The sequence below is a fragment of the Pan troglodytes genome, chromosome 17, assembly GCF_028858775.2.
Source record: "Pan troglodytes isolate AG18354 chromosome 17, NHGRI_mPanTro3-v2.0_pri, whole genome shotgun sequence".
Classification (NCBI taxonomy): Eukaryota; Metazoa; Chordata; class Mammalia; order Primates; family Hominidae; genus Pan; species Pan troglodytes.
The window spans coordinates 44901490-44928647 of record NC_072415.2 but is presented as its reverse complement, the minus strand read 5'-3'; the positions used below and the strand labels follow the sequence as shown (position 1 = coordinate 44928647).

Below are 27158 nucleotides of genomic sequence, written 5' to 3'. Positions count from 1 at the left end.
CATTGGATTAGTAATTTCATCTGTAAAATGTAGATAAGTAATTACTCACCCTCACAGGGATGTGGTTAAGGTCAGTAATCTACGTAGTACGTGAATACAATCCCTAGCACATGCTAAATGCTCAATCAGTATTAGCCATTACTACTGTCATAATAGCACTTAAAAGGTGCCTCAGACTTGGAGAAGGGAGAACATAAACTCAGGATTCAGATTTCAGGGTTCAAATGGAAATTATTCTGCTCCTAGACTTGGGAAAGTTATTCAACCTCTCTGCTGCCTTAGTTTCCCTCATCTGTACAATGGGATGACAACAATAGCTACCTAATAGGATTCTCTAGAGAATTATAGGAGCTAATAAGCTAATATACGTCAAGTCCTAGACCCTTCTACCTCAAACCCCAACCAGGTGTCTCAGAAGAGGTGTCTGCTAAACTTATTATTTAGTCGTAATGAATGATGAGGCCTTAAAGTGTTATTTCTTCTTGGGGTGCTTGCATTTTAGTTGCATGTACATTGCAGGAATGGCTCTCTGAATCCAGATGGCGGCAAGGTGGTGCTGGGATGTATGTGTGTGTGGGGTCGGGTGGTGATGGGTATGGCAGAACAGAAACTGAGTGCGGTCATCTAGGTAGACCCCCTGGAAATCACACCCAGGAGGCAAGAGCTCTTGCCTGAGGCTGTCCACCTATCTTAGCCGGGAATTCAGTGGACCTCTCCAACACTTCATTTGGAGTTCACTGTCGGACAGTGCTCCTGCACATGGACTCCCTCTTGGGACAAAATCTGGCATGAGGTTAGACTCAGGGTTTCCCCGTTTGAAGTGCAGGGCTGGGAAGAAGATTTGATCCTGCACGCCGGCCTTATTCCCACTAGCAGGCGTTATCGCAGACAGCAGCGCCATTCACTCAGTCTCACGGCGCTGTGGAGATCTCAGCTGATTTAGCCTCAAATAAGCTTGTGAAGAGAATAACCATAGTCCATCTAGTGCTTACAGAGGGCAAGCACTCTGTACACACAGGACGTCATATATGTGACACTGTGGCAGCTGCAGACATACTACAAATCAGTCTCTGGTTTCTTCCATCAGATCTGAAAATACTGAGAACCGTATTTTATGAAGCCATCATGGAAACCAGGTGGATTATCAGTGCTTCAAATTCTGAGCTATTGATAACCAATAAATAATTTAAACCAAAATATTTGGAAGAAGTGAAAAAAAAAAGTGATAAAGAGCTTCCAAACTACAGATACAGTGCCTTACAGTTTAGGAGAATTTCACTGCTAGTATTTTGAGGCATAAATGGAGTAAACATTTGCCTGGGATTCAGCTGGAATAAGAGAGTAAACTTGCTGATGGCTTGCTACGTCCTATAGAAATATCAACACATACAACTCCACTGGAGGCCCTCAGAACATCACAGGCTCAGAACACCCAGAGACCGGGACACTTCCACTAGCATCAGCCTGGCATAAGAGAAGCTGGACACCCCAACCCCTCAACTTGGCTCTGTGGAAGGTAAAGCCACATCAGGCTCCCACCTCCACCTCTGGCTGCTGGGCCTCTCTCTCCTGGCACTGGCAGACCCGGGGTGCCTTGCCTCAGTCTCTGCCATGCATCCTGCCCCCCTTTCTCTCCTTGCTTCCTAGATTCTTATTCCTCCTCCATTTCTCACATCTGCTTTTCATCACCCTGACACAGCCACATCCTGGGTCTCCATCAGCACTTGTGAATAGCAGCACTTGTGAATAGCAACTCTGGTGGCAGCTCCTCCCCATAAAGGAGGTGTGCATGTGGCTGTCCCACAGCTCTAGTCTGTCCTGGCAATGAGTAACCAAGACAACCAGCTATGAAATAAAAACAGTCAATTATGGGGCTTCTGGGGATGGGAAAAGCATCTAGATTATTTTCTCCTTTAACTACACTCTGTAGTTGCACGAAGAAGGAGGAATCTGTATACAAATTCTTAATGCTCATTTGCTCAGAGAGCTGCAGACCACTTGCAGTTTGGCTGCATAAGCATATTTTTCTGTCAAAGCCTTCCCCACCCCACCCATCTCTTCCCAGATTAATTTATGACTGCCTGTCCCACAGGCATGGGTCAATAGATCATGATGATAACGATGTTTATTCCTTTGGGACTATCAAGTGCACTTGGCTGAGCAGTAATTCTCATTGAGGTCCTGGGGAAGTATTCTAAGGCGTGCTGATCTACTGTGTTTTGACCAAGAGAGTCATTTTAGAACACAGGAGTCACATGCTCCTCACACTTACGTGTTCTTCTGAAGCATACAGGACGTCCATTAGTCGCTGCACGAGGTCATCATTTTCCTGCCCGTGTTCTTGGCAGAGTAGCTCGATCTCTCTTAACTTCCCAAAGTAGAAATCCCTTTCCTTTTCCACGCCTTCAAGGGCAAGTTTTAATGAATGTACCTGCAAGGGAGTGAGAGTGAAGAAAAAAAAACCACCCAAAATATAGTATAAGACGTGACCAGCAATTCCTGTGAATAAAACCCAAAAGAGAGAGAGAGAGAGAAGCAGAAATAACCAATGTGTAAGTCTGAGGGAGAAACAACAGGGCTGTTGTCTGGAGCTTGACCCTGGGCCAAAACGTCCAATTCTCCACAGCACTCTGGTCATTCCCTTCAGGCAACTGAGCGTTTATTAACCAGGGACAGAGTGGTCCTTCTGCTTGTGCGGTTCCCTGCAGGCTGGAAGTGAGCTTTCGTCTCCTGCTAACATAGGCTGGAACATATCTTTCCTCTAACTTCTTACTATGGTCTGAAAGTTTGTATCTCCTCAAAATGTATATGTTGAAATCCTAACACCCAAGGTGATGGTATTAGGAGGTAGGGCCTTTGGGAGGTGGCTGTCATGGGGTTAGAGCCCTTATGAATAGGATGAGTGCCCTGATAAGAGGCCCAAGCGAGCTCATTCATCCTTTCAGCATGTGAAGACAGTGAGAAGGTGCCATCTATGAAGAATGGGGCCTCAAGCAGACGCTGAATCTACTGGCGCCTTGATCTTGGACATCCCAGTCTCCAGAACTGTGAGAAGTAAATTTCTGTTGTTTATAAGCCACCCTGTCTACAGTACTCTGCTCTAGCGGCCTGAACAGACTGAAATACTTGTTCATCTTCTGCAGGAAATGGAGAATGGGAGGAGGAAAGAGAAGCAGAAGAGAGAGGCTGTAAGCATGGCTATTTAGTTTTATGTTGAGGACTCTCCCTCCCTTAGATCACTTACATGGAAGCCACCCTTAGCTAGACCCTTTCACAAATGATACTGAGCCACATTAGACAAACGCTCTCCAGGGAGAAACTGAGGGTTCGTGACACGAGGAAAACTGGGTAAGACCCAAAGCCTGGCTGAGTGGATCTGTCTCAATTTCTCTAGTTCGGGCTTTGGGTACGTCACTGGGAAGGCAGGAGGGCAAGGAAGGCCTATTCCCTCACCACAGTAGCCCTCATTCCTCTTTCTTCCCCTCTATCCTGGTTCAGAGTTTCCAGGGTTGTGCAGCTTCTCAGGGTGGCTACAAAACAGTCCAAGTGAAGGGAGGAGGCAGTGGTCAAAAGAGGGTCCAAGAACTCGGACACCCAGAGCTAAAGAAACCCTCACGGGGTTGTGACTAGATCTGGTTTCAAATCTCAGTCTACCATAGTCCTACAGGCGCAGCAGCTACACTCAGGCCCAAACTATTACCCCGTTCCTGGTCTCTGAGGATCCCCATTTGTTTAAACCCTTTGCTTATTTTTATGTAGGGTATATGCTTCAGGTGGTAAATTAAGTCTTTCATGGCCCTCCTTAGGTAAAATCTCTCTGTCATTATCTTAAAAATCACCCCTAATAGAATTTCAAAAAATTACATTTGGAATGCAAATTTCCTCCTCTCTCCTTCTAATAATTCTGGGCCTTTGTGTATGCTTTATCCATCTGGAATTACTGATTCATCCAAACACACACTGAGCCCATGCAGCGTCCATCCTCTTCCTGTGCACCTGGCAAACCATATCCATCCTGTAGATTCAGGGTTACCCTCACTGACACTCCCATGTGGCTGCTTGCAAAGCAGTGGAGAACCAGTTTGCTTTTAACTCATTTCTATCAATACTATAGCTTGCACATTTGTAAGATGTACAAAAAACTGAAGGTGACCAGCTTAAATTCCAGAAAAAAGAAAACTCTTATTCTAGAAATCCTTTCCTGCTTTAAAACAAACCAACCTCTCCCCAGGTTTGGACATAAAATCCATCTCAACCCTGTGCTAGTGCCAGCAGATGGATCTGTGGCAGCTTAGATGTGCCACCACCCCCCAGTCCCCTGTACCAGGCAAGGACACATCCAACCCACGAAAATAGGTCTGTCTGGCTCCCTAGGGCTTTGTTCTGCACAATGAACACATAGCTGAGGCTTTTCCAGACAACCCTTTAGTGCAAATCAGGCTTCAGTGATATTCCACATGCATTAGGTAACAGCTGCCACTACCAACATTCCCTAGTAAAAACCAACACTAGCTAACTTACATGATGAAAGAGCAATTGGCAAGCAAAATTCCACTGTCATAGTCCCCCTCACAAAGACCAATGCCAGCCTCATCCCTCTTGGGTTGTGGCAGATGCTTAAGCAATGAAGGAGATGCTGTAGATGATCTTAGAAAATGAGAAGCAGCACTCTTCTTACCATTCTTCTAACTCCTCCCAGTGTGGCCACAGACTGCAGGTTCCTGCAGGCCTTGCTGTTTCAGTGATGGCTATAGTCTCTGCCTGGGCTAATCGACACCCATCCCTGGCCCCACCCACGCTCCCTGAGTGAAGACCAACCTACTTCCAGTTGGCTAATCCACTGACTCCAACCCACTTCTGGTTGGCTAACCCACTATACAGAACGAGTCCCTAATTACTTTCTTTATGACTTTTCCTAAATCTTTTGATTCATTTCTATCATGGGAATGGTCTAGCATAGTGGTACTTCTTTAGTGCATCATGGGAAATTGCCTGAGAAAATGCAGGAGGCCAAGCAAATGAGACTCCTCTAAGTTTATGGCACTTGTCTCTTTCTCAGTGATGACTGTGCTTCACCCTTCAGCATCAGGGTCTCCCCTCAGCCTCTCCTCGCCCGAGTGTTCTTTGTTCCAACACCATGATGCCTGTGGGGCCCCCTACCAGGCTCAGGGGGCATCCTGTTGGCTCCAAGACAGAAAAAGGAGGGAACGTCAACAGTGAACCACGGATATAAATTTGGAGTAAGTGCTCAGTAATACTGATTGAAGGACTCAGAATTCAGGGTGTGTCTTCCTTCTGAGGGACAGACAGGGGCAGGCACATTCCTCGGTGTGAAGGTGTTGGGGGCAGAAATGGGGAGGCAGGCCTTTGGGAAGTAATGAAAGGATTATAACAGGAAGGCGGCACTGGACCATTCCTCTCTCTTCTCACTCGGTTCTCTGAGTGGCATTGTGGATGGTAGCATGGTTTAGTGGAGGCATTTTAGAGGTCTGAGTTCCCTGGGGATGGGGCTCTGTGTGTGATCTGGAGAGCTAGCGGGAGCCTACAGCCAGCCCCAAGGAGGGGAAGTGGGGCTGGGCGGTTCAGGCTATAAGCGGGAGAGAACCTCAAGGTTTCCACGTGGTTATACTTTGGGCTGGAGAGGTGGGACATTGGGTGTGGCAGACGGGGAAGAGAGGGAGGAGTCATGAAGAAACACAAGATAAGAAAGATACCAAAAGAATTTGGGTTCCTTAAGGAAAAAGAGTTCTACAGTTGTGCCTTGGTATCTGAGAGGAACTGATTCCAGGATGTCCCTCAGATATGAAAACCCATGGATGCTGAAGTCCCTGATATAAGACGACACAAGATGGCATCGTATTTGCATACAACCTACGCACATACTCCTGTATACTTTAAATTATCTCTACATTACTTATAATACCTAATACAATGTAAAGTTATGTTGTACTGTTTTTAATTTGCATTAGCTTTTATGTTTGTATTGCTATTTTTTATTTTGAATATTTGCAATACTTGGTTGCTTGAATGTGCAGATGTGGTAACCCATGGATATGGGAGGACTAACTTTAGGTCCAAGGCATTACAGCCTTTAGGTCTACTCTGATTTTCTTGGAGCCTGAGGCATGTGGACCAAGGTTCATTATGACTGTCCTTACTGCCTTTTAATTGAGAAGAAGTCATTATTGGAAACAGGGCTCAAACTGAGAATCAGCAGGTAATTAGAACATTCTAGTTTCCAAATCCAAGTCCTACCTGCTGGATGGCTTGTTTTTATACCTTTTTCCATAAAGTGATCAGAATTGTAAAGAAACACCCTAGCTAAGAAACTGCCTCCATTAAACTAGATTCTTGATTACAAATATACAATTATCACAAAAGCTGTTTTTAAACTCTTGCTGGCTCATCAAGAATAAGATTAATCACCACGACGGGCCCAGTGAGCGGCTGGGAACAGCCTGGGGCCCTGAAGTAAAGGCTCCTCTCATAGCGGCAGGGTAGCCAGGATAAAAGGCTCTCCTCGATGGGCCCTCCACTACCCGTTGCTTTTATTACTTTTAAGCTACATATAATCTTAGGAAAGATGAGCAGTACCTAAGATTTTATAATGAAAATTTCAAAGACAGTGGAGCTAGTTAGATTTTACCATAACTGTGAGGAATATTAAATTAAAAGGAAAGCTCTTCTACTTAAAACACAATTGTGGCCTTTCAGATCCCCCAAATATTGGGTTCGGTGCTCCTGCAGCACCCAACTTCTGCCATTGTGGGAAGTATCAGGTTTTTTGTTTTGCTTGTGTAATAACTTACTGTGTGCAACTGCTATCTCCAAGTTCTATGAAGGACTTTATATTACCTTTACCTTTATATTACCTCTACCTTTATATTACCAGCATTAAGCGTAATATCTTTCATATAGAATAAGCTCAACTACTAATAGCTGAAGAAAGAAAGGAAGAAGGGAAAAAAGAAGAGAGTGGGAGGGAGACAGACTAACCCTGACCCAGCCTTTAAAAAGAGAGGGAGGCAGACTCACCCTAATGCAGCACTATCTAGAATGGCCAGAAGTGGGCAGGATGGGCTACGGTCTAGCCTGGAGCTCATGACAGCCCTGAGGAGCAGGGGAGGGGAAGGTAGCCTGAAGTCTGCAGCAAGGCTGAGCCATCTGCCCCATCTTAATGTACAGCTTTGAGATTTGTGACTAACACTTTTTATTCATCATGGGCTACTGATTTTGTCTTCGAACAATTCTTTTTATTCTCACTTACTTGAAACCAAGGATTCTTCCTTACCCTTCCCTCCCTTACCCCAGTCCTAGGGGATCCTAGGCCCCCTACCTCTTACACACATCACTGCTCCTAGAGGCATGGCCAGAGCTGATGCATTACCTGTTCATTAAGCTGTATGACCTGCGTTTCTAAATCTTTATCGGATTTGGATGCTGAGCCGCTGGAAGAAGCCCTTTTGGCTGATGAGGGTCGAGAAGGTGTGGATCCTGGTTTAGCTGCTGGACTTGATTTAGCTGCACCTGAAAGCAATCAGAATAAATTATAAATACTGGCAATATTAAAAGTGTATTTTAGATACATAGAAAATGAATGATATGAAAAGAGCTTACAACAACATATAAGAGATACCTCCAGTGATCCCTTCCCATACAGAAGGAGTATACATATTTCAGCAGGAGTGTACACAGTTAAAGTACGGTTGTTTTGGGCAACTTATCTCACCTTTGTGAGTGCTGTTTTTTTTTTCCTCAAGTAACATGAGGTTAATGCCATTGTCCCCTCTCCCTCTGGAGACATAAGAGTAAGAGAACAAAGGGATTTTAAGATTTTTAAGAGGAAAGGTTTTTAGATAAACTTAAAAGTATCACCCTAATTGAATTTCTAACAAACAAGAGAAAAGATCTTATAACCAATTAATACTTCAGCAGAAATATCAATCCAAATGTATTTTTTTCTCTTTTAAAACATTTCCTAGCTTTAGCCACTAAAGTACCTAAGAGCAATGACATCTCCATAGCAGTGGGCACTCCTGATGCCCAAACTTTGGTTTCTAAATGTTATTCTGCAATAAAAGGGCTTCTTGAGAAATGGCTGATTCTAGGGATGGTGCAGGGAATGTTCAGGGTAAGCTTAGGATATCTTGTGTCAAAAAGCAAGGAGGTGCTCCAGGATTTATATCAAGAGCTTGAAGGGGCTCTCAACTAGTCACACTTGGGACAGCTGAATATCAGGAAGAACAATAGCTTCATTTATTGTAATGCACTGGATAAATAAAAATCTATTAATCTATAATGACTGAAAAAGACATGGGCTGGAAGACAGGGAGAGGGAGAGGGAAGAGAAAAGAATATAAAGATCTTTTCAATCCTTTTTAAGGAACACTGGCAGCCACTAAATATGCAAGAAATGCTGGAACTAGAAAATAAATCACAATTTTGCAACATCCGTAACTAAGAAGCGATTCACAAAGGGCTCGTCATTGGACATGTAAACTTTAGGTGAGAGGGTTTTGGGGAACAAGATATTTACATGTGTTACTCTAAAGGGGAAAACACACCCTTACAATGGGGAGATCTGAGAGTCAGCACCTTAAGGAAGTGATCCACTTAGCATCACTAATAATGTTGTGAAGTGGAAAAAAGAAAAACCATTGGTTTCAGGTAAGACCTCGCCTATCTGGAGCTCAGGTCACAATAGACTCTCACTACCTAGAACAACGCACAGACACAAGAATGGCCTCTGTGGCCAAAATAGATGCCCCAATGTATACGCAGTGTACTTCATGGATTATGAAATTCCAAGCCACTACTGGGTGCCCGTCCATTCCCTTTTCCTCTGAACACAGTCCCTGTGAAGTGGCATCTCTGTCTTCCACTACCCCTTCAGTGTGGTGTAGATGTTCCTTCTCTGTGCTCCCACTGGCCTAATCCCCCAACCCCTGCTCTTATTTAGAGCAAGAAACACATCTTATTCATCTTTGTAACCCCAGTGCGTAGCACAATGCTCAGCTGAACATGTATTTGCTTAAAGAGCAAAAGTTTAACTAACTATATAAACAAGTAAATAAAACTTTTAGTGATGCGGTTTCCAATTTTACAGTTTATTTTCAACTTCACAGTTTATTAGTACCAACAGATTAGCAAGAGCCGAAGGGTTATAAAGACAGGTATGTGACAGCAGTTACAAGTTTCAACCAACATCCTAATTACAAAGTAGCAAACAGAAAGACCATAAAATTTATATTTGTGTCTTCAGGTGCCTGGGGTCATTAGCTCCGGATGCAAGTCACACCCCCTAGAAGCACTGACAGCATTACAGCCTTTAAATATAAGCCTTTCTGTTAAAAATTTTTAAAAAATAAACTTCTTTAAAAACACAGGGAGGTGCCTAATATACTTTAAAATGAGAATGGTTAAATTGGGAAAGACTTAAAATAGTTTGAATATTCTCAGGGTAAATCTGTGCAGAAGAGCTTCCCCAGGGTTCCAGAGAGCTGACGTTTTGCTTTGTGACTGGTATATGGGCTTCAGCTCTGTTGAAGCCCATATAAAACACTCCTGGAACACTACTTCCATGTCCCGCTGACCAAGTTCTTTAACCCAAAGGCAAACCAACTGGGTAAAGAAAACAAGTAGACAAGCAGGCAGGGCAGGCAGGGTGAGGACACCTGATCTGGCAAAGAATCTTCTCTGAGGCAGCCACCAGCCTAACAGCTGGGGAGACAGCTCGGAAATATCAAGTTCTTTCAGATCTTTTTATAAGCAATACCTCATATTTTAATATAAAGGAAGTCTAACAGAAAGCAGTGCGAAGACTACCTATGATCAACACCCCTTACACACACATTTGTTAAGTGCCTGCCATGGGCCATGCACTGGAGGCCCCTAAAAATGCCTAAGATGCAGTCTTTGTTCTCTAGCTCAGTCTCACATAGAGCAACAGCTATCTAAGAATTTCTGGTATGGCACCTTCAATGTTCTCAGGAACAAGCCAGGGTTCTATGACTCCATGACCATCCCATGTGACGTGGTTTGGCTGTGTCCCCACCCAAATCTCATCTTGAATTGTAGTTCCCATAATCCCCACATGTTGTGGGAGGGACCCTGTGGCAGGTAACTGAAGCATGGGGGGCAGTTACCTCCATGTTGTTCTTGTGATATTGAGTGAGTTCTCACGAGATCTGATGGTTTTTTAAGGGGCTTTTTCCCTCTTTGCTTGGCACTTCCTCCTTCCTGCTGCCATGTGAAGAGGGACATGTTTGCTTCCCCTTCAGCCATAATTTTAAGTTTCCTGAGGCCTCCCTAGCCCTGAGAAACTGTGAGTCAATTAAACCTCTTTTCTTTATAAATTATCCCGTCTTGGGCAGTTCTTTATGGCACTGTAAGAACTAATACACCATGCAAGTCAGGCTGTATTCTCTCTGCCTCCTTCCTGTCCCCTACCTCCTCTGAGCAAGTAGGTCTACCACCCTGCCAGTCTCAGCTCAGATGTCACTTTGTCTGGGAGGCCACAGTGCCCTGAACACTTTCCACTGTTGTGGTACAGCTATTTCTTTAATGTCTACTTCTCCCATGAACATAAACCCTAGGACATAGGTGTTTCATCTGTTTTAGTCACCTTATGCTCTCACCACCAATCACAGTGCCTAACCCAGAGAAATTCAATAATAGTTTTTATAATTCATTATATAAGACCTAGCAGAGGCATCTCTCCAGGGTAAGGACACCAGGGGAAGCTTGAGGAGCTGATGCCAATGTCAAAGTCACAGACACAAAGAACCAGCGAGACAAGAAGGAAACCAAATAAAAACCATCAGCCTCCCAGAAAGAGAGCTCCTCCTTGGTTTCCTCTTAAGATTACCTTCTGTAAATTACTTAGGCTCCTTACCTACACAATTAGGAGAGGTGGAGTAAACTCAGTCAGTATATGCTTAACTCTGAGTGGTCTATGCTGGGCTGTCCAAGCCTGTGCCATGCTCACTGGCCCCTCCTGAGGGACACAGCCTTGCAGAGGGGGCTTCCCTAGATAGCATGTGATGACCCACCCACCCTGGCAGTCTTTCATAGGCAGGTCAGCAACAAAAAAGTCATTGCAATAACTGAGCTAGGATCATCAGACACACTCACGTTCTGGTATCTGGCCTTATCCAGTCTGATGTCAATTTAAAAAGAAAAAATCATGGAAGAAACAGAAGCTGATTGCTTACAATAAAGGGCTATCACTAATTATATTCTCAGGGTATTATCAAACAGAGCTTGAAAAAAAAACTGAAATGTTTGATAAGATGTAGAAGGGGTCATGGCAAGCCAAACCCCTGGGCAAAGCCACGTTATCAGGGAAGAGCAACTATGAAGAAGCAGAGGACACTGGCCAGGAGAGCAGTGAGACACGCAGGGAGAATCCCCGGCCGCTGGAGGCGCTCAGCATGGCTCACGGCAGGGAGGGAGGGCACAGCTGCTGCAGTTACTGATGCTCTCCCCCTTCTAGCCACACACAGCCACTTGGGGAAACAGGTTTTGTTTTGTTTTCTTCCCCTGAGGAAATATCCCTTTCTGTTAACAGAGCCCAACTTCAACCTGCCTGTGTGGCTTGGACTCACCAAGCTGTGGTTCAGCAGAGTCTCGGCCCTAAAATGGCATCTGTGCTCACGAATCAGGCAAAGGTCAGGTGGTGGCCTAGGGCCCCAGGGCTTTCCCACTGGCACACACACGTGCACCTCCTGGATCCCTTTGAGATGAGAGAGGTGCAGGCAATGAAAATCAGGCTCGGCAACCTCTGCTGCTCCACCACCTACACACATGTGGGATGGAAGCACCGCTTCTGCCCCACCGTTAAGCCTCACTAACGGGGACACAGTGCAGGCTGAGTGAAGGAAGAAATGGAAAAAAAATTCTAAACATTTAATAATCAATCACTTAGGTAATTAGTATTTGATATTTAAAATGAGAGGGATCTTGAAATTCTATTGTTCGGAGAAAAACTGATAACAGGAAAATAAATGATGCATGAGGATATGTGAGATCAGGCCTACTTAACTACATTTTTACCTTCAAATGAATAAATGTGAAGAAATTAAAGAACAGGAAAGGCATGGGAAAGATCTTAGTATCTTCTGAGGTTTGGGTAAAACAACAACAACAACAAAAAAAACCCATAATTAACAGTTAAACTAAAAGCTTGTTTTCAAATAAATGTAAAGTGGGCTCATTAAATCATCCCAAGCTGCAATTTGAAACGGAAGTAATTTACCCCTCACAGCTGTCACATGATTAAGAAATACTAAATGTATAAAAATAAAAATGAAACCTTTTGTCCTCATTATATTCAATGATTTCATGTTTTCTTTTTCAGAATAAATAAAAGACAATATCCTAACATACAGCATAACTCTTTAGAGTTAAGAACTTGTTTTTGTTTATTTGCTTTCTAGGTCTCGCTGCCTTCTAACAACCACACTCTAAAATTTCTGGGGCTGCCAGATACTCTTTCCCCCTTACCTGGGCACTAGAACAAGAATGTTCTCACAAAACTGCACAGTTATCAATGTCATAAACTTAACATTGATAGAATACTTTTATGTGAGCTACCATCTGTATTCCAATCTCGTAAACTGCTCCAAACATGTCTCTGACAGCATCCAATCCTGGTTTTAGATACTGAAGTCCTCAATAGCTATCTTCTTGCTTCCCAGAATGCCCCACTCCATCAGTGATTTGACTTCTGTACCTTTACCAGGCCTCTTGGCTCAATGATGCTTATGTGGAAAACATTTACATAATAGCTTTTACAGAGAGTGCACCTACTTTGGCTGTAATACAGATATAGATTTTTTTTTCTTGCAGCTGATTCAAACATTTCAAATTTTTTTTCAAGCTGCATTTGAGGATGTCCTGAGAACATAATTAGTAGTGGCCCTGTTTACAAGTAACCATTTTGCCCTCAAGCTTTTCTACCTCCCTAATTTTACCTTTCAAAATAAAAAGGAATCTCAGAAGCAGAGGAAAATAGCATAAATTCTGTCTAAGTCCCTGTAATTCTCTGAATTTGCTCACTGGACATGATTTACAATGCTAGTCTTTGAGCAGTTGTGTTTTAATTAATGCCTTTAGGATTTGGGGGTATAAATATGATTCTGACATTTTAACCATAGTTGTAAAAAAATTCGGAGTGGTCAGATTCACTGCCTTAGTGAAGCCAGGGCATTACCGTGTCTAATGTCAATAACTAGTAGCTTGCTTAATGTTTATGGAAAACGCTGCAACAAGTTGGGCATATGAGGCCGAATGGATTCAGAAGGATGAAGCAAATCAAAGCACTGGACTTGGCTTTATCCTTCATGGCCAAGACTCTGCTGGAATTTAGAAATTCTTTTCACATAATCTGCCATATTATTCCTTTTGCCAAAATCATAAACAGAGGAGATAAAAATATGACATTAATACTGTTGACAAGAGACATTAAAAACATGAGCGTGTGCACACACACATGCAGGCGGCCACCACTCTTCTGGTCATGGTCAATCCCAATTTTTCTCTACTTTGAGAGCCCCTTCCCTTCCCAAACCATCCCCCTAGCCCTTCTCACTCAATTGAAGAAAACCCAGAGCTGAATAACTATGGCAGAAGATACACTGCATCTGTATTGATTCATTGTGGATGGATCTGATATTACTTTCTTATCCCCTGCACCTTGGCAAAGAGATTATATTTTTTAACAGATAATGAGCTTGGTTAAAAAAAAAAGTAATGTCATTGCTGGAGAAAGGGTATGGGCTAGACTGATGAGGAGAGTGAATTCCATAGGAAGAGGACTTCCTCAGTAACTGAACTGACACCACAGCCCTCATACTGCAATAGGGTTGCCAGTCCCTACAGAATTCTGATTACTGCAAATTCAAGTTATATTGACCTGGTCTTTCCTTCAAAACTGCCTCCGTACTGTCACTTTGTAGATTCTGTAATCTGCTCTGAGCTGAGGGCAAAAAAGCACCTCAGTGGACAGATTTCCATCCAAATGAAACTTTAACAGGGTTCTGGGATGCTCTGATTCATGAGATCACTAGGAGGCTGGTTTTTTAATTCTGAAATTGGCAGTTTACAGCCCTTAGGACTTCTGTTCTGACCAGTGCAGCCAGTGGTGAGATTTGCAGCTCTTCCTTTTCAGTGGAGACTCTTAAGAGTGGGCAGTCCTCCTTGAGCAGCTAGGGGCAGCTCCACACAGCAGGCACTAGCCACACCAATCTCGTGGGAATGAAGACCTGGTATGGAATTGGACATCCTTCACCTGACTCTAGGGAGGGAGTGAGTGCAGTGGTCAAGAGTGGGGGCTCTGCAGCCAGAGAGCCTTCTTAGGGGTCCCAGCTCCACTACTTCCTGACTGGTGTGGCTTTGTGGCCACCTTGCTTTACATTTAAGAAAGGAGGAGCAGCACCAACTTCTCAGAGTTAGGAGGGGTACATGACTTAATACATGGAAAATGCTTACACAAGGGTCTGGCACATAGCATGTGCTCAATAAATGGTAGCTTACATTACTATTATTACTCAGCAAATGAGACCTGATTCAACTAATGATGCAAAAGTGCACTTGTTTCCCATTTCTAGATACTACTAAAAACAGCTGAAGTACTAAGAAAATAAGGCTCATTTTTATTTAAAGAACATTTTTATAAAAATTGATTAACCCAGTTTTTACACAGTGAACAACTACTGTATAAAGATGCACAACTGCATCATGTAAATATGCTCAGCTTCAATAAATTTGTTTTTAGAACCAAAAAATGTGATTAACCCATAACCCACCAATGGGCTCCAAGGCATAGGTTCCTTCCATTCCATGCACTCCCTATCTATCTTCGTCTGTGCTTCTTCTAAATTATCCTAATTCATTCATTTGTGCAAATTTTTATTGAGCCATAACCCTATTATGTACCTGGGAAGCTAACAGGCAGTTGAGATCAAACAATGAATGAAACACACAAGATGCTTGTCCTTGTGGAATTAACATTCTAACAGGGGAACTAGACAATAAATAATAACATAAATTAGGAAGTGATAGAATAAACTAGAAAATAAGTGCTATGAACTAGAGAAAAGCAGAGCAGGGTTGGGTAGAGAGAGCTGGGCTGGGGGTGGGTAAGTAGCAATTTTAAATAGGAATTTCATGGAAGGCCTAAGCATCCACTATGGGTCTTCCTCCAGTTTCAGTTTTTCAACTCAGACCCATGGTACTTTCATGGGCCACACTCACGCCAAGGCCACCCAGAAGAACGGAGGTCAGAACACCAAGCACCAGCAGGGCAGCGCCAGGTGCCCCTCTTGCTGGGAGTCCTGCAGCAGTCTGGCACAGACACAGGAGGCGAGAACCTCCTGTGTGGGGTCACCGGGGCTCAAAAGTCTCATTCTTCACAGAAGCCAACAGCTCTTGTAACAAACTCCATAGTCACAACTTCCAGGTTCCCTGCAGGGAACATGCCAGTTGCAGGAGTAACCCTTCCTTCTTCAAGGTCTCGCACAGTAAGTGTGAGACCTGAGCCAAGACCTGAGGCAGAAGAGGAAGGTGGCCGTCTGGACAGCCAGGAGCAGAGCAGGTCAGGCAGAGGAAATGCTGAATGGGGGTGCAAAGGCCCTGCCTTCTCCACTTAGCAGCCAGGTCAGGTGGGTGAGGCAGGGTAAGAATGGGATACTGTAGGTAGACAGAAGGTCAGAGATGTACTGGAAGGGCAGGTTGCAAAGGACCTCGCAAGGGAAAAGGGAAGCCACTGCAGGATCCTGAACAGAGTGACATGATCTAGCTTTGCTTTCAAAAGGCTCACTCTGCCTGCTGTGTTGAGAACAGACCAGGGAGGCTGAGGGGAGATGCAGAAAGGCCAGCTAGGTGGCTATTGCAGTAATTTTCCTGGGTATGAGCAGTGAGTGCCCAAGACAAGATTTGTTGTGTTTTTGGTAAAGTACTTGCAATGCTATAGTTTAGGAAACCCTATTCTGTACCCTACAGAACAGTCGCCAAATGTCCAGCGATTTCACAAAACCTACGTTTTGCAATGTTAACAGCAACAAAAAGACATTCTGTGATCAATGGCATGTGCTATTGATTCCAAGGGGAGGGCTTAAGAGAAAACGGGCAGTAACAAGAGCTATGAGTCAGCCTGTTTCCCTCCCAATCCACTGTTTAGGGGTCATTACAGTGTAAAATAAATGGCTCTGCCCCTGGGAGAGCATACGAGTGAGGCGCGCTGCAGGTCGGGGGCCTGCCGAGGGCATGGCTGCTGTGGCACAGAGTGGTCAGCACCTGAGGACCTCTCTTCGCTGACTTGTGGTCTCAAAGCCTGCCCTTGCCAAGGACAGAGGGCCTGACTCTCCTGAGCATGTCCAGTGAGTGTGAGCCTTCACATACTGAGTTACTTCTGCCCTGCTGCTTACTGTCCCTGCTAGAGATGATGTGCTTATTTTTAGCCATCATGTGATTCTCCAGTATTTTCCAGGCTCTGCTTGAGTCACTCTGGTTTCAGAGAATTTTTCACAGGGGGAAAAATGCAGGAAAGCGTTCTGCATCTTAAAATGGCTCAAGTATTAAAAATTCTCTTTTAAATAGTTATTTCAACATGCTATTTCTTTCAATAAACTACTGACTTTTCACACCTCGCATCTTGGTAAAATATTAAGTGTCCTTTAAAACACATTAAGTATCACATCCAATCACTATCTTCATTTAAAATATTATTTTTTGATCATTCTCAGAGCAACAGAAATGGTGAGGCTCACTCACCCCAGTGAAAACCACACACACCACAGCCCAACAGTCATTTAGAGGAGTGCCCCCTCGCCTGTTTACTGCAGTAACAGGGGAAGATGGTGACAGAGCCCAGCACACTGAGCCAGCCCACTGGGCAGACGACACACAGGTGTCACCACAACAACTACATCGAGGGTGCTACTGCACTCCTGGTGTGCAGCAGTCATTTAACCAAAAAGCTTATACACTAGGATGGTCATTTTGGGGGAACGTAAGTACTAAGTGTATAATGTCTTGTCCTTTAGACTCCAGTCAGAACCCCTGTTGACCAATAACTAGCAAGACCAGTGTTTGCGGTTGTTTTTCCGATGGTGGCCAGCCTGTTGTGCTCCATTAACACCATCTTATCCAGACTCTCCGGCTAAGAGAGACACGGTCTGAGGCCACAGGGCAGGCTGGAGCTCAGGCAAGGGAGAACTCCGTGGTGAGCCCCATGCTCACCAGGCTCCTGGTCCAGGGATCTCTGCTTCTATCAACCGACTACTAAGTCAGAAATGTGTGTAACATTTATCCCCAATTTCCTCCTCTGCTTTACTTCCCATAACCCATTAATCATCCAATTTTGCTGACTGTATCATCTTACGGTCTCCATCACCCGCATGGCTACTACCTTCATTAAGGCCACTGTCTTCTCCCACGTGGTTTGCTGCAAAGCCTCTCAGCTGGTTTACGAGATTCTAACTGTGCCCTCTCTAATGTGTTTTCTATAATACAAAGCATGCTTCTGCTTAAACTTTTCCACGACTCCCTACTATAAAGTGTAACCTTGGTGTGACAAACAAATCCTACAGTAATCCCCTTACCCTAATGATCTCCACCTCCTGGTGTTCATGCTTTTGTATGATAGCCTCCCCTTGAGTGTATGTAAGACCCGTGACCTGACTCTAACCCACAGAACATGGAAAGGTAATGGAAGTCACTCTTACCATTATGTTACTACATGACTGTCTTGCTGACAAACACACCAGAGAGACTTCCCCTACTGCCCTGAAGAAGCAGTTGCCACGAAGTAAGCATCTTTGTTGGAAAAGCCCATAAGGCATGGAGGTGCAAGTGGCCTCTAGGAACTGAGGGTGGCTTTCAGCAAGAAACTGAAGCCTTGGTCCTGCAGCCTCAAGGAAACTGTCAACAACTTGAGGGGGCTTGGAAACAAATCTTTCCCCAGTTGAGCCTTTCATGAGACCACCACCCCAGTGGATACCTGGATTATAGTCTGGTGAGATCCTAAAACAGAGAACCCAGCTAAGTTGTGCCTGGACTTTACAATCTGTGAAATAATGCGTAAGTGTTGTTTTACGCTGCTAAGTTTGTGATTTTATTTTTGTAGCAATAAGAAGAGCCCCGCTTCCCTCTGCAGTCTCATATCTCAACATCCACACCGAACAACATGCACTTTACTGAATGGAGCACATTCTTTCGACTTCAGCATCCTTGTCTTTCTGCCTGGAATGCTCTTCATTACACCTCCGTTTGGCTAACATCTACTTATACATTAAGTTTTGCTTGAACTTTACTTTTTTCAGAAACCTTTATAGAAGATGTTTAAGACTAGCTCAGGTGTTCTTCCTATATATGCTGAGGGAACTCGCCTCTATTACTATTGCCTATTTATTGTCAGATTTTCCCACTAGGATTTAATTTCCTTGAAAACAGGTCTTGTCAGAATCACTATGTATCTCCAGAATCTCTTACAGTGCTTCAACAAACATTTGTTGACAAACTAAATCAATTAGTAAAAAAGAATGACTGAGAATTCAGGTAAAGCTTTCACAAAAAGAGCAAGGAATCCAAAAAGTAGGAACTGGTAAGAAACATTTTCTATGAAAAAGACACATGCACACACATGTTTATAGCAGCACAATTCACAATAGCAAAGATATGGAACCAACCTAAGTGCCCATCAACCAATGAGTGGATAAAGAGAATGTGGTATATATACATCATGGAATACTACTCAGCCATAAAAAGGAATGAAATAATATATTTTGCAGCAACTTGGATGGAGCTGGAGGACATTATTCTAAGTGAAATAACTCAGGAATGAAAAATCAAATAGTGCGTGTTCTCATTTCTAAGTGGGAGCTAAGCTATGAGGATGCAAAGGCATAAGAGTGATGTGATAGACTTTGGGGATTCGGCGGTGGGGAAGGTTGGGGGCTGAGTGTGGGATAAAAGAGTACACATTGGGTACAGTGTATACTGCTCAGGTGATGGGTTGCACTAAAATCTCAGAAATCTCCATAAAACGACTTATCCATATAGCCAAAAACCATCTGTACCCCAAAAACTATTGAAACAAAATTTCAAAAGGCAACATTTTCTGAGCTACTGTGTAGTGTACTAGCATACTTTCTAAGTTACAGTGTAAGGGGCTTCTCAGGTGATGGAAATGACTGGAGAGCACTTCAAAAACAGCCATGTGTTGACTGAGTACTACATCTTCCTTGATCAAGATGAATGCTGCAATGATTCAACTTAAACTCATCAACTCAATAATTATATGAGGACCTTCTACAGGCCAGGCAATGGGGGAACAATGATTGAGCAAGACAAAGTTGAGTTATAGTGTAGTTCACCCAATTCAAAGGGATTCTAGAAAATTCTACAAGTCAAAGCTGTTTTCGATTCTTGCCCAATATACTAAGCAACAAAAAAAAAGTATCAATAATAAAGAAAAACAGGTTCACAGACAATCTATGATATTCTGCTGTGGAAACTAAGAATGAATCCTAAGTCACTGTCTTGTGTGGCCTGGCGAGGTTTACAGCTAGGCTGAGAAGTAAAATCTGATATTATTCCTATGGAGAGAAAAGGAATGATCCATCAGATGAGCACATGGGGTTTAGTTATAGAATTAATATTTCAACACATATCAGGAACAGCTATATAAGATTAATGACCCAATGCTGTTTTAAAAAGGGCTAGGATGGTCTGCCTTCCAGTGCAGGGAGGACAACAGTGGAGACCCTCGCCCTCCTCTGCAGAGCTCTGTGCGAAGGAACAGACTCTGAGTGCCCAAATACATGCCAATTGCACCTATCCTTCACTTTCAAATCACCCAGACCATTCACACGGAGAGCTAATTGACTTGAAGGATTAAGAAATCAGAGATTAGTAATTCTACTAATCTAGGGCTCAATATTCTTGGCTTTGTATATACTTCTGCTTTTGAGCTAATAAGAGGCCTGGAACACATGGTTTTAACATTTCCTGCATCTATAAATGTAGACAGTAACTCTACAGTATAGTAACTCTCTCTCACCCTAGAACCTACTGTAAGGATGAAAGGAAATGTTTTTGAACTTTTGAAAAATCACGATTAAAAAAATAAATGTCATCGCAATACAACAGCATATGTTCTGCTGTCTCAAGCCTAAGCAACATTGCAGAGCTTTGTATATCCTCCATACACCATGTAATTTGAATCTGGTTGTGAAATTTACTGTGGTTCAGCATAGTGTGGGGAGGAGGTAAGAGGAGAAAACAAGACCACATCCATGACATATGAGAGACGCAATATAATATAATGATGAAAGAGCATGGATTCTGGAATCACAGAGTCAGGCCTTAAATCTTAAGTCCTCTCCTTCTAGTGTGTGACCCTGGCAAGTTACTAAACCTCTCCGTGCCTCAGTTTCCTCAACTTTAAAGTGGAGGGTAATAATATGATCTGTCTTTTAGAATTGCTGAATACATATTAAGTTCTTAGGATAATAGCTGACACTTAATATGTGCTCAATAAATATTTGCTAATATTACTGATGACTCCTTCTATATTTTATTTTTTTGGGACAGGGTTCCACTTTGTTGCCCAGGTTGGAGTGTAGTGGCATGAACATGGCTCATTGCAGCCTTGAACCCCAGGCTCAAGTGATCCTCCCACCTCAGCCTCCTGAGTAGCTGGGACTACAGGTGTGTGCCACCATGCTTGGCTAATTTTTGTATTTTTTGAAAAGACGGGGTTTTGCCATGTTGCCCAGGCTGTTCTCAAATTCCTGAGCTGAAGCAATCCTTCCACCTTGGCCTCCCAAAGAGCTGGGACTACAGGCATGTGCCTGGCCTTCCTTCCACATTTTAAATGTTTTCATTTCCCTTAACTTTCATGAAAAATTCTATTCATATTAAGATTCAGATTCTGAGTTACAAAGTAATAGTATCACAACATTCTGTAGTTTTTGATCTCTAAGCTTTAAAACACTCTAGTTTTTTTTTTAAAAAAACAATGTACATACTTTGACCCAGAAAGCCAAAATAATTAAAAATTGCAAATTGAATTAGTAAATCATCTGTCAAAAATGCTACCTCAGTAAGCAAAGAAATTAGGATGGCAATGAAAAATGTACGGCTCTTCCTAGGAAGAAGCCCTTGGGCTTTTCTACAGACGCTGCCAGGAGATTCCTATTTGAAACTCCAGAATTCTTCATAATTTTCTCTCTGCTCAATAGTTTAAATTCAGAAATATTCAGTGTCCTGGCAAGGCAGGGCACTCCTCATATTTTATGCTGGGGTTTTTATCATCATAAGAGGTAGGTGCTATAGTCTGAATGTTTGTGTTCCCCCCCAGATCTATACGTTGAAACCTAATCCCCAACACAGTAGTATTAAGAGGTGGGGCCTTTGGGAGGTAACTAGGTTGTGAGGGCAGATCCCTCATGAATGAGATCAATGCCCTTATAAAGCAGGCCTAAGGGGGCTTGCCTCTTCTGCCATCTGAGGAAACAATGAGAAGGCACCATGTATGTGGACCAGGCTCTCACCAGACACTGAATCTGCTGGTGCCTTGGTCTTGGACTTCCCAGTCCCCAGAACTGTGAGAAATACATTTCTGTTGTTTATACAAAGCTACCTAGTTTATGGCATTTTGTTATAGAAGCCTGAACAGACTAAAATGTAGGGAAATGCAGTTTCAGTTATTCTTTGAGGAGAAAAGTCTAGCAGCGTCTTTTATACATCTTACATATGTAATCAGAAGAAAAAAACCACTGCTACCTCTCTTCTTCCAGGGAGTAGGGGATCTTCTACAATAATTTAATTAGTTGGGCCGTTAGAATATTTCTTTCTATTTGCTCCAAGTCTTGATGTAGCTAAGGGAGTAGGCATTAAATGGTATGCAGCTTTTAGCAATGGGATAGTTTCTTAATATGAACAGGTCAAAAGGATGCCATGCTAATATGGGGTAGGGGTTGGGTAAAAGAAACAATGTTCTGCCGGGCGTGGTAGCTCACGCCTGTAATCCCAGCACTTTGGGAGGCTGAGGCATGTGGATCACCTGAGGTTGAGAGTTCAAAACCAGCCTGACCAACATGGAGAAACCCTGTCTCTACTAAAAATACAAAATTAGCCAAGCATGGTGGCGCATGCCTGTAATCCCAGCTACTTGGGAGGCGGAGACAGCAGAATTGCTTGATTGAACCCAGGAGGCGGAGGTTGCACCATTGCACTCCAGCCTGGGCAATAACAGTGAAACTCCGTCCATAAAAAAAAAAAAAAGGAAGGAAGGAAAGAAAGAAAGAAACAGTGTTCTGCATAATAATGAGAAGTACTAACATCTATTTGAAGAGAAGTCTTGCTAATTATGGGGCTAGTAAGAAAAATGCATCTTTTCCTTGTATTATTACATGATTTCTAAAATTAATATTTGATCCTTAAAGACATATGTAAGGTACTTGGGTAGGATGGTATGTGGATAAGTGACTGGGGACTGTAAAATAGCAGTATCAAGTAGGCATCTACTGGAAAATTGTAAGAATAAACAGGCATGACTCATCTTGATAGCAAGACCATCAAGGGACAAGAAGAGTACCTGTGCCCACCCTACAGGGCTCCGGGAAGTCAAATGCCATCATAGACTGTCCTAAAGTGAATTTCTTAGAGCAAATAATGGCTTTAGGGAAAGACCAACATTTGTGGTTAAATTAAGGAGTTTCTCAAAAGGTAAATGAAGATTTAGTGCCACTTTGCAATAATAAGGAAAACGAAGTCTTGCATAAAGGCACAGGCCTGAGGCTAAGGTTAGATCCCCTTGAAGATCCCCTTGAATGGGAGTTAACTTCCTGAGTATTTTTCCCTTGGACTCTAATTGAGTTAAGTGCCTGTTAACTCACAAGCATCAACCCTCTTTACAGCAATATAACAAAATCCAGTCTTCAGAGCACTAAAATTCACAATAACTAAGACATAACCCAAAATTATTTGACACATAAACAGCCAGGAAAATGTGACATATTCTCAAAGAAAAATAAAATCAACAGATGTCAATTGTGAGATGGCCAGAATGATGGAATTAGCAGACAAAAACTTTCAAAGCAGCTACCATAAGCATGTTTAGTGAAGTAAAGGAAATATGCTCATAATGAATGAAAAGGTAGGCAAACTCAGCAGAGAACGAAAAAAAAGTAAACAGAAAAATACAATAGCTGAAATTTAAAAATGAAGACTTCTACAACAGTAGAATGAAGATGACAGAGGAAAGAGAGGGTAAACTTGAATTTACATCAACAGAAACCATCTAATCTAAAGAGAGAAAATAAGTACTGGGAAGAAAATCAACTGTGCCTCAGGGACTTGTGTTATAATTTCAGAAGCTCTAACATATGGATAAATGAAGTCCCAGAAGGACAGGAGAAAGAATGGAGCTGAAAAAAATATTTGAAAAAATAATGCTTGGAATCTTCCCAAAGACATAAATTCACAGATTCAGGAAGCATAATGAACTCTGAAACAAGATAAATTCAAACAGAACCATAATTAGGCACATCATAGTCACACTACTCAAAACCAAAGATAAGGAGAAAATTTTGACTGCACTCAGAGAAAAACTATGTATTCCATTCCAGGGTAGAATGAGTATGCACTTCTTATCTTTGGAGGCCACATGCAGTGGAATAACATCTTTAAAGTGCTTACAGGCAAAAAATAAAACAAAAGGAAAAACAAAACCCAGCTTGAATCCTTTATCAAGTGAAAATATTCTTTAAGAATGAAGGTAAAATAAAGACATTTACAGAAAAAGAAAATCTAAAATAATTATTGCCACTGGACCTGCAGGATAAGAAATCCTAACAAAAGTCCTTCAGGCTAAAGAGAAATGAAACCGCTAGGGAACTTGGGTGTTCAGAAATGAAGAACGTTGAAAATAGTAAAAATATGAAATAAACAACTTTTCCTGTAATTTCTTTACAATAGATATGACTGTTTAAAGCATAACCATCTAATAGAAATATGTGAACCACATAAGTTTTCTAGTAGCCACATCAAAAAGGTAAAAAAATCCACTGACTTTAACATACGCAAAACATATACAACATATATGAAATATAATTTCTACATGTAATCAATACAAAAATTATTAGATGTTTTACATTCTGTTTCTCATACTAAGTCTTCTAAATTCAGCACGCATTTTATACACACAGCACATTTTAATGATGAATAAGCACATTTCAAGTGTTCAAAAGCCAACGTGTATTAGACAGTGTAGGTTTAAAGCAAAAGTTATAACATTATCTTGTGAGGTTCATAATGTATGTAAATGTAATACTTATGACAACTATAACAAAGAACAAAGGGGAGGGGTGGCTGCAGGGTTTCCACATTTTACATAAAGGTGTACAGTATTAATTTAAAGGATAGTGTGAAAAAACAAGAATATATACTGTAATCCTTAGAGCAACCCCTAAAAAATTAGTGCAAAGAGGTGTAGTTTAAAAGGCGGTAAGTAAATTAAAATAGAATTCTAAAAAATACTTTAAAAATCCAGAAGATGACAGGAAGGGAGAAACAACAAAACAAGAAACAGAGGGGACAAACAGAAAACAAATGATAATGCGGTAGATCTAAATCCAACCAAATCAATAATTACATAATTATATGAAATGTAAATGGGCTGGACACTCCAATTAAACAGTAAAGATTATCAGAATGAATAAAAAAGCAAGACCTGATTACATGCTGTCACACTTTATAAAGACAAAGACAGGCAGAAATTTAACTTATCATGGAGAAAGATGATGCCATGCAACAGTAAGCATATAAAAGCTGGAGTAGCTAGATTAATGTCAGATAAAATAGATTTCAAGACAAAGAATATTATCAAAGATAAAGAGGAACACTTCATACAATAAAAAGGCCATACTTCCCAAAATAATTTACAGATTCAAAGCTATTTCCATCAAACTACCATTGACATTCTTCACAGAATTAGTAAAAAACTATTTTAAATTTCATATGGAATCAAAGAAGACCCTGTATAGCCAAGACAGTTCTAAGCAAAAAGAACAATGCTGGAGGCATCACACTACCTGACTTCAAACTATACTACAAGGCTACAGTAACCAAAACAACATGGTACTGGTACCAAAACAGATATATAGACCAATGGAGCAGACCTCAGAAATACCACCACACATCTACAACCATCTGATCTTTGACAAACCTGACAAAAACAAGCAATGGGGAAAGGATCTCCTATTCAGTAAATGGTAATGGGAAAACTGGCAAGCCATATGCAGAAAACTGAAACTGAACCCCTTCCTTACACCTTACACAAAAATTAACTCAAGATGGATTAAAGACTTAAATGTAAAACCCAAACCCTAGAAGAAAACCTAGGCAATACCATTCAGGACATAGGCATGGGCAAAGACTACATGACAAAAACGCCAAAAGCAATTGCAACAAAAGCCAAAATTGACAAAAGGGATCTAATTAAACTAAACAGCTTCTGCAGAGTAAAAGAAACTATCATCAGAGTGAACAGGCAACCTACAGAATGGGAGAACATTTTTGCAATCTACCCATCTGACAAAGGTCTAATATTCAGAATTTACATGGAACTTAAATATATTTACAAGAAAAAAAAAAACCCCATTAGAAAGTGGGCAAAGAATATGAACAGATACTTCTCAAAAGAAAACATTTACGCAGCCAACAAACATATGAAAAAAAAAAAAGCTCAACATCACTGATCATTAGAGAAATGCAAATCAAAACCACAATGAGATGCCATCTCACACAGTCAGAATAGTGATTATTAAAAAGTCAGGAAACAATAGATGCTGGTGAGGCTGTGGAGAAATAGGAATGTTTTTACACTGTTGGTGGGAATGTAAATTATTTCAACCATTGTGGAGGACAGTATGATGATTTCTGAAGGATCTAGAATCAGAAATACCATTTGACCCAGCAATCCCATTACTGAGTATATACCCAAAGGAATATAAATCATTCTGCTATAAAGACACATGCACACATATGTTTATTGCAGCACTGTTTACAATAACAAAGACATGGAACCAACCCAAATGCCCATCAATGACAGACTGGATAAAGAAAATGTGGTACATATATACCATGGAACACTATGCAGCCATAAAAAGGAATGAGATCATGTCCTTTGCAGGGATGTGGATAAAGCTGGAAGCCATCTTCCTCAGCGAACTAATACAGGAACAGAAAACCAAACACTGCATGTTCTCACTCAAAGTGGGAAGTGAACAGTGAGAACACATGGACACAGGGAGGGGAACATCATACACTGGGGCCTGTTTGGGTGTTGTGGGTGAGGGGAGGGAACTTAGAGGACTGGTCAATAGGTGCAGCAAACCATCATGGCACACATACACCTATGTAACAAACCTGTACGTTCTGCACATGTATCCCTTTTTTTTTAGAAGAAGACAAAAAAGGTCAATTCAACAGGATGACTTAACACTCGTAAATACATATACATCTAGTAATAGAGCACTAAAATACAAGAAACAAAAATGGAGAGAATTAAAGGGGAAAATGGACAATTCCATGATCAATGCAGGAAAATTCAACAGACTCTGCAGCAAATGTTAGAACTGGACAACAAAAAAATCCATAAAATACAGATCTGTTTACTCTGACACTGGTATTAGGTAAGTAAAAAAACGCACATAGAAGATCTGAATAATACCATCAAACACCTTGATCTAACTGATATTTCTAAAACACTATACAACCAACTACTGCAGAATACACATTCTTTTCAAGTGCATGTGGTCCGTTGACCAAAAAAGACTATATCCTTGGCCATAAAGCCAAGATCAGAACAAGGATAAAAACCACTCCTTGCTGCTATTTTTTACTGCTTCTCTTAAAAAGCAAAGCAAACAAACAAAAAACCCAACAAAGTAAAGCAATTCTTATTTCCCAAAAGAAGGTGAGAGGTGATGAGTACTTAGATGACAGGTGCTCAACAAATGCTCATACATTGCTAAACAAATAAATGAATAAACATGATTACATTTTACAGTCATACAAACAGACTTAGAAAACCCAACATTAAGGGTAATTGTTGAGTGAGAATATTCAAATATTCAACAATGTTCTTG

At 41.8% G+C, this 27158-nt stretch overlaps 1 protein-coding gene across 5 annotated transcripts in view; it reads right to left on the bottom strand.

Annotated features, from left to right (window-relative positions):
- The window catches only part of MAPRE2 (microtubule associated protein RP/EB family member 2), a 164739-nt gene that overhangs the window by 7390 nt on the left and 130191 nt on the right, over nt 1–27158 (bottom strand). For all 5 annotated transcript variants that reach the window (XM_512089.9, XM_003315857.7, XM_003315856.7 and 2 more), the window contains 2 exons: nt 7388–7527; nt 2273–2431 (listed from right to left, as the gene is read on the bottom strand). In XM_512089.9, the coding sequence (XP_512089.3) occupies nt 2273–2431; nt 7388–7527 (299 nt within the window). The remainder of the gene's footprint in view (nt 1–2272; nt 2432–7387; nt 7528–27158) is intronic.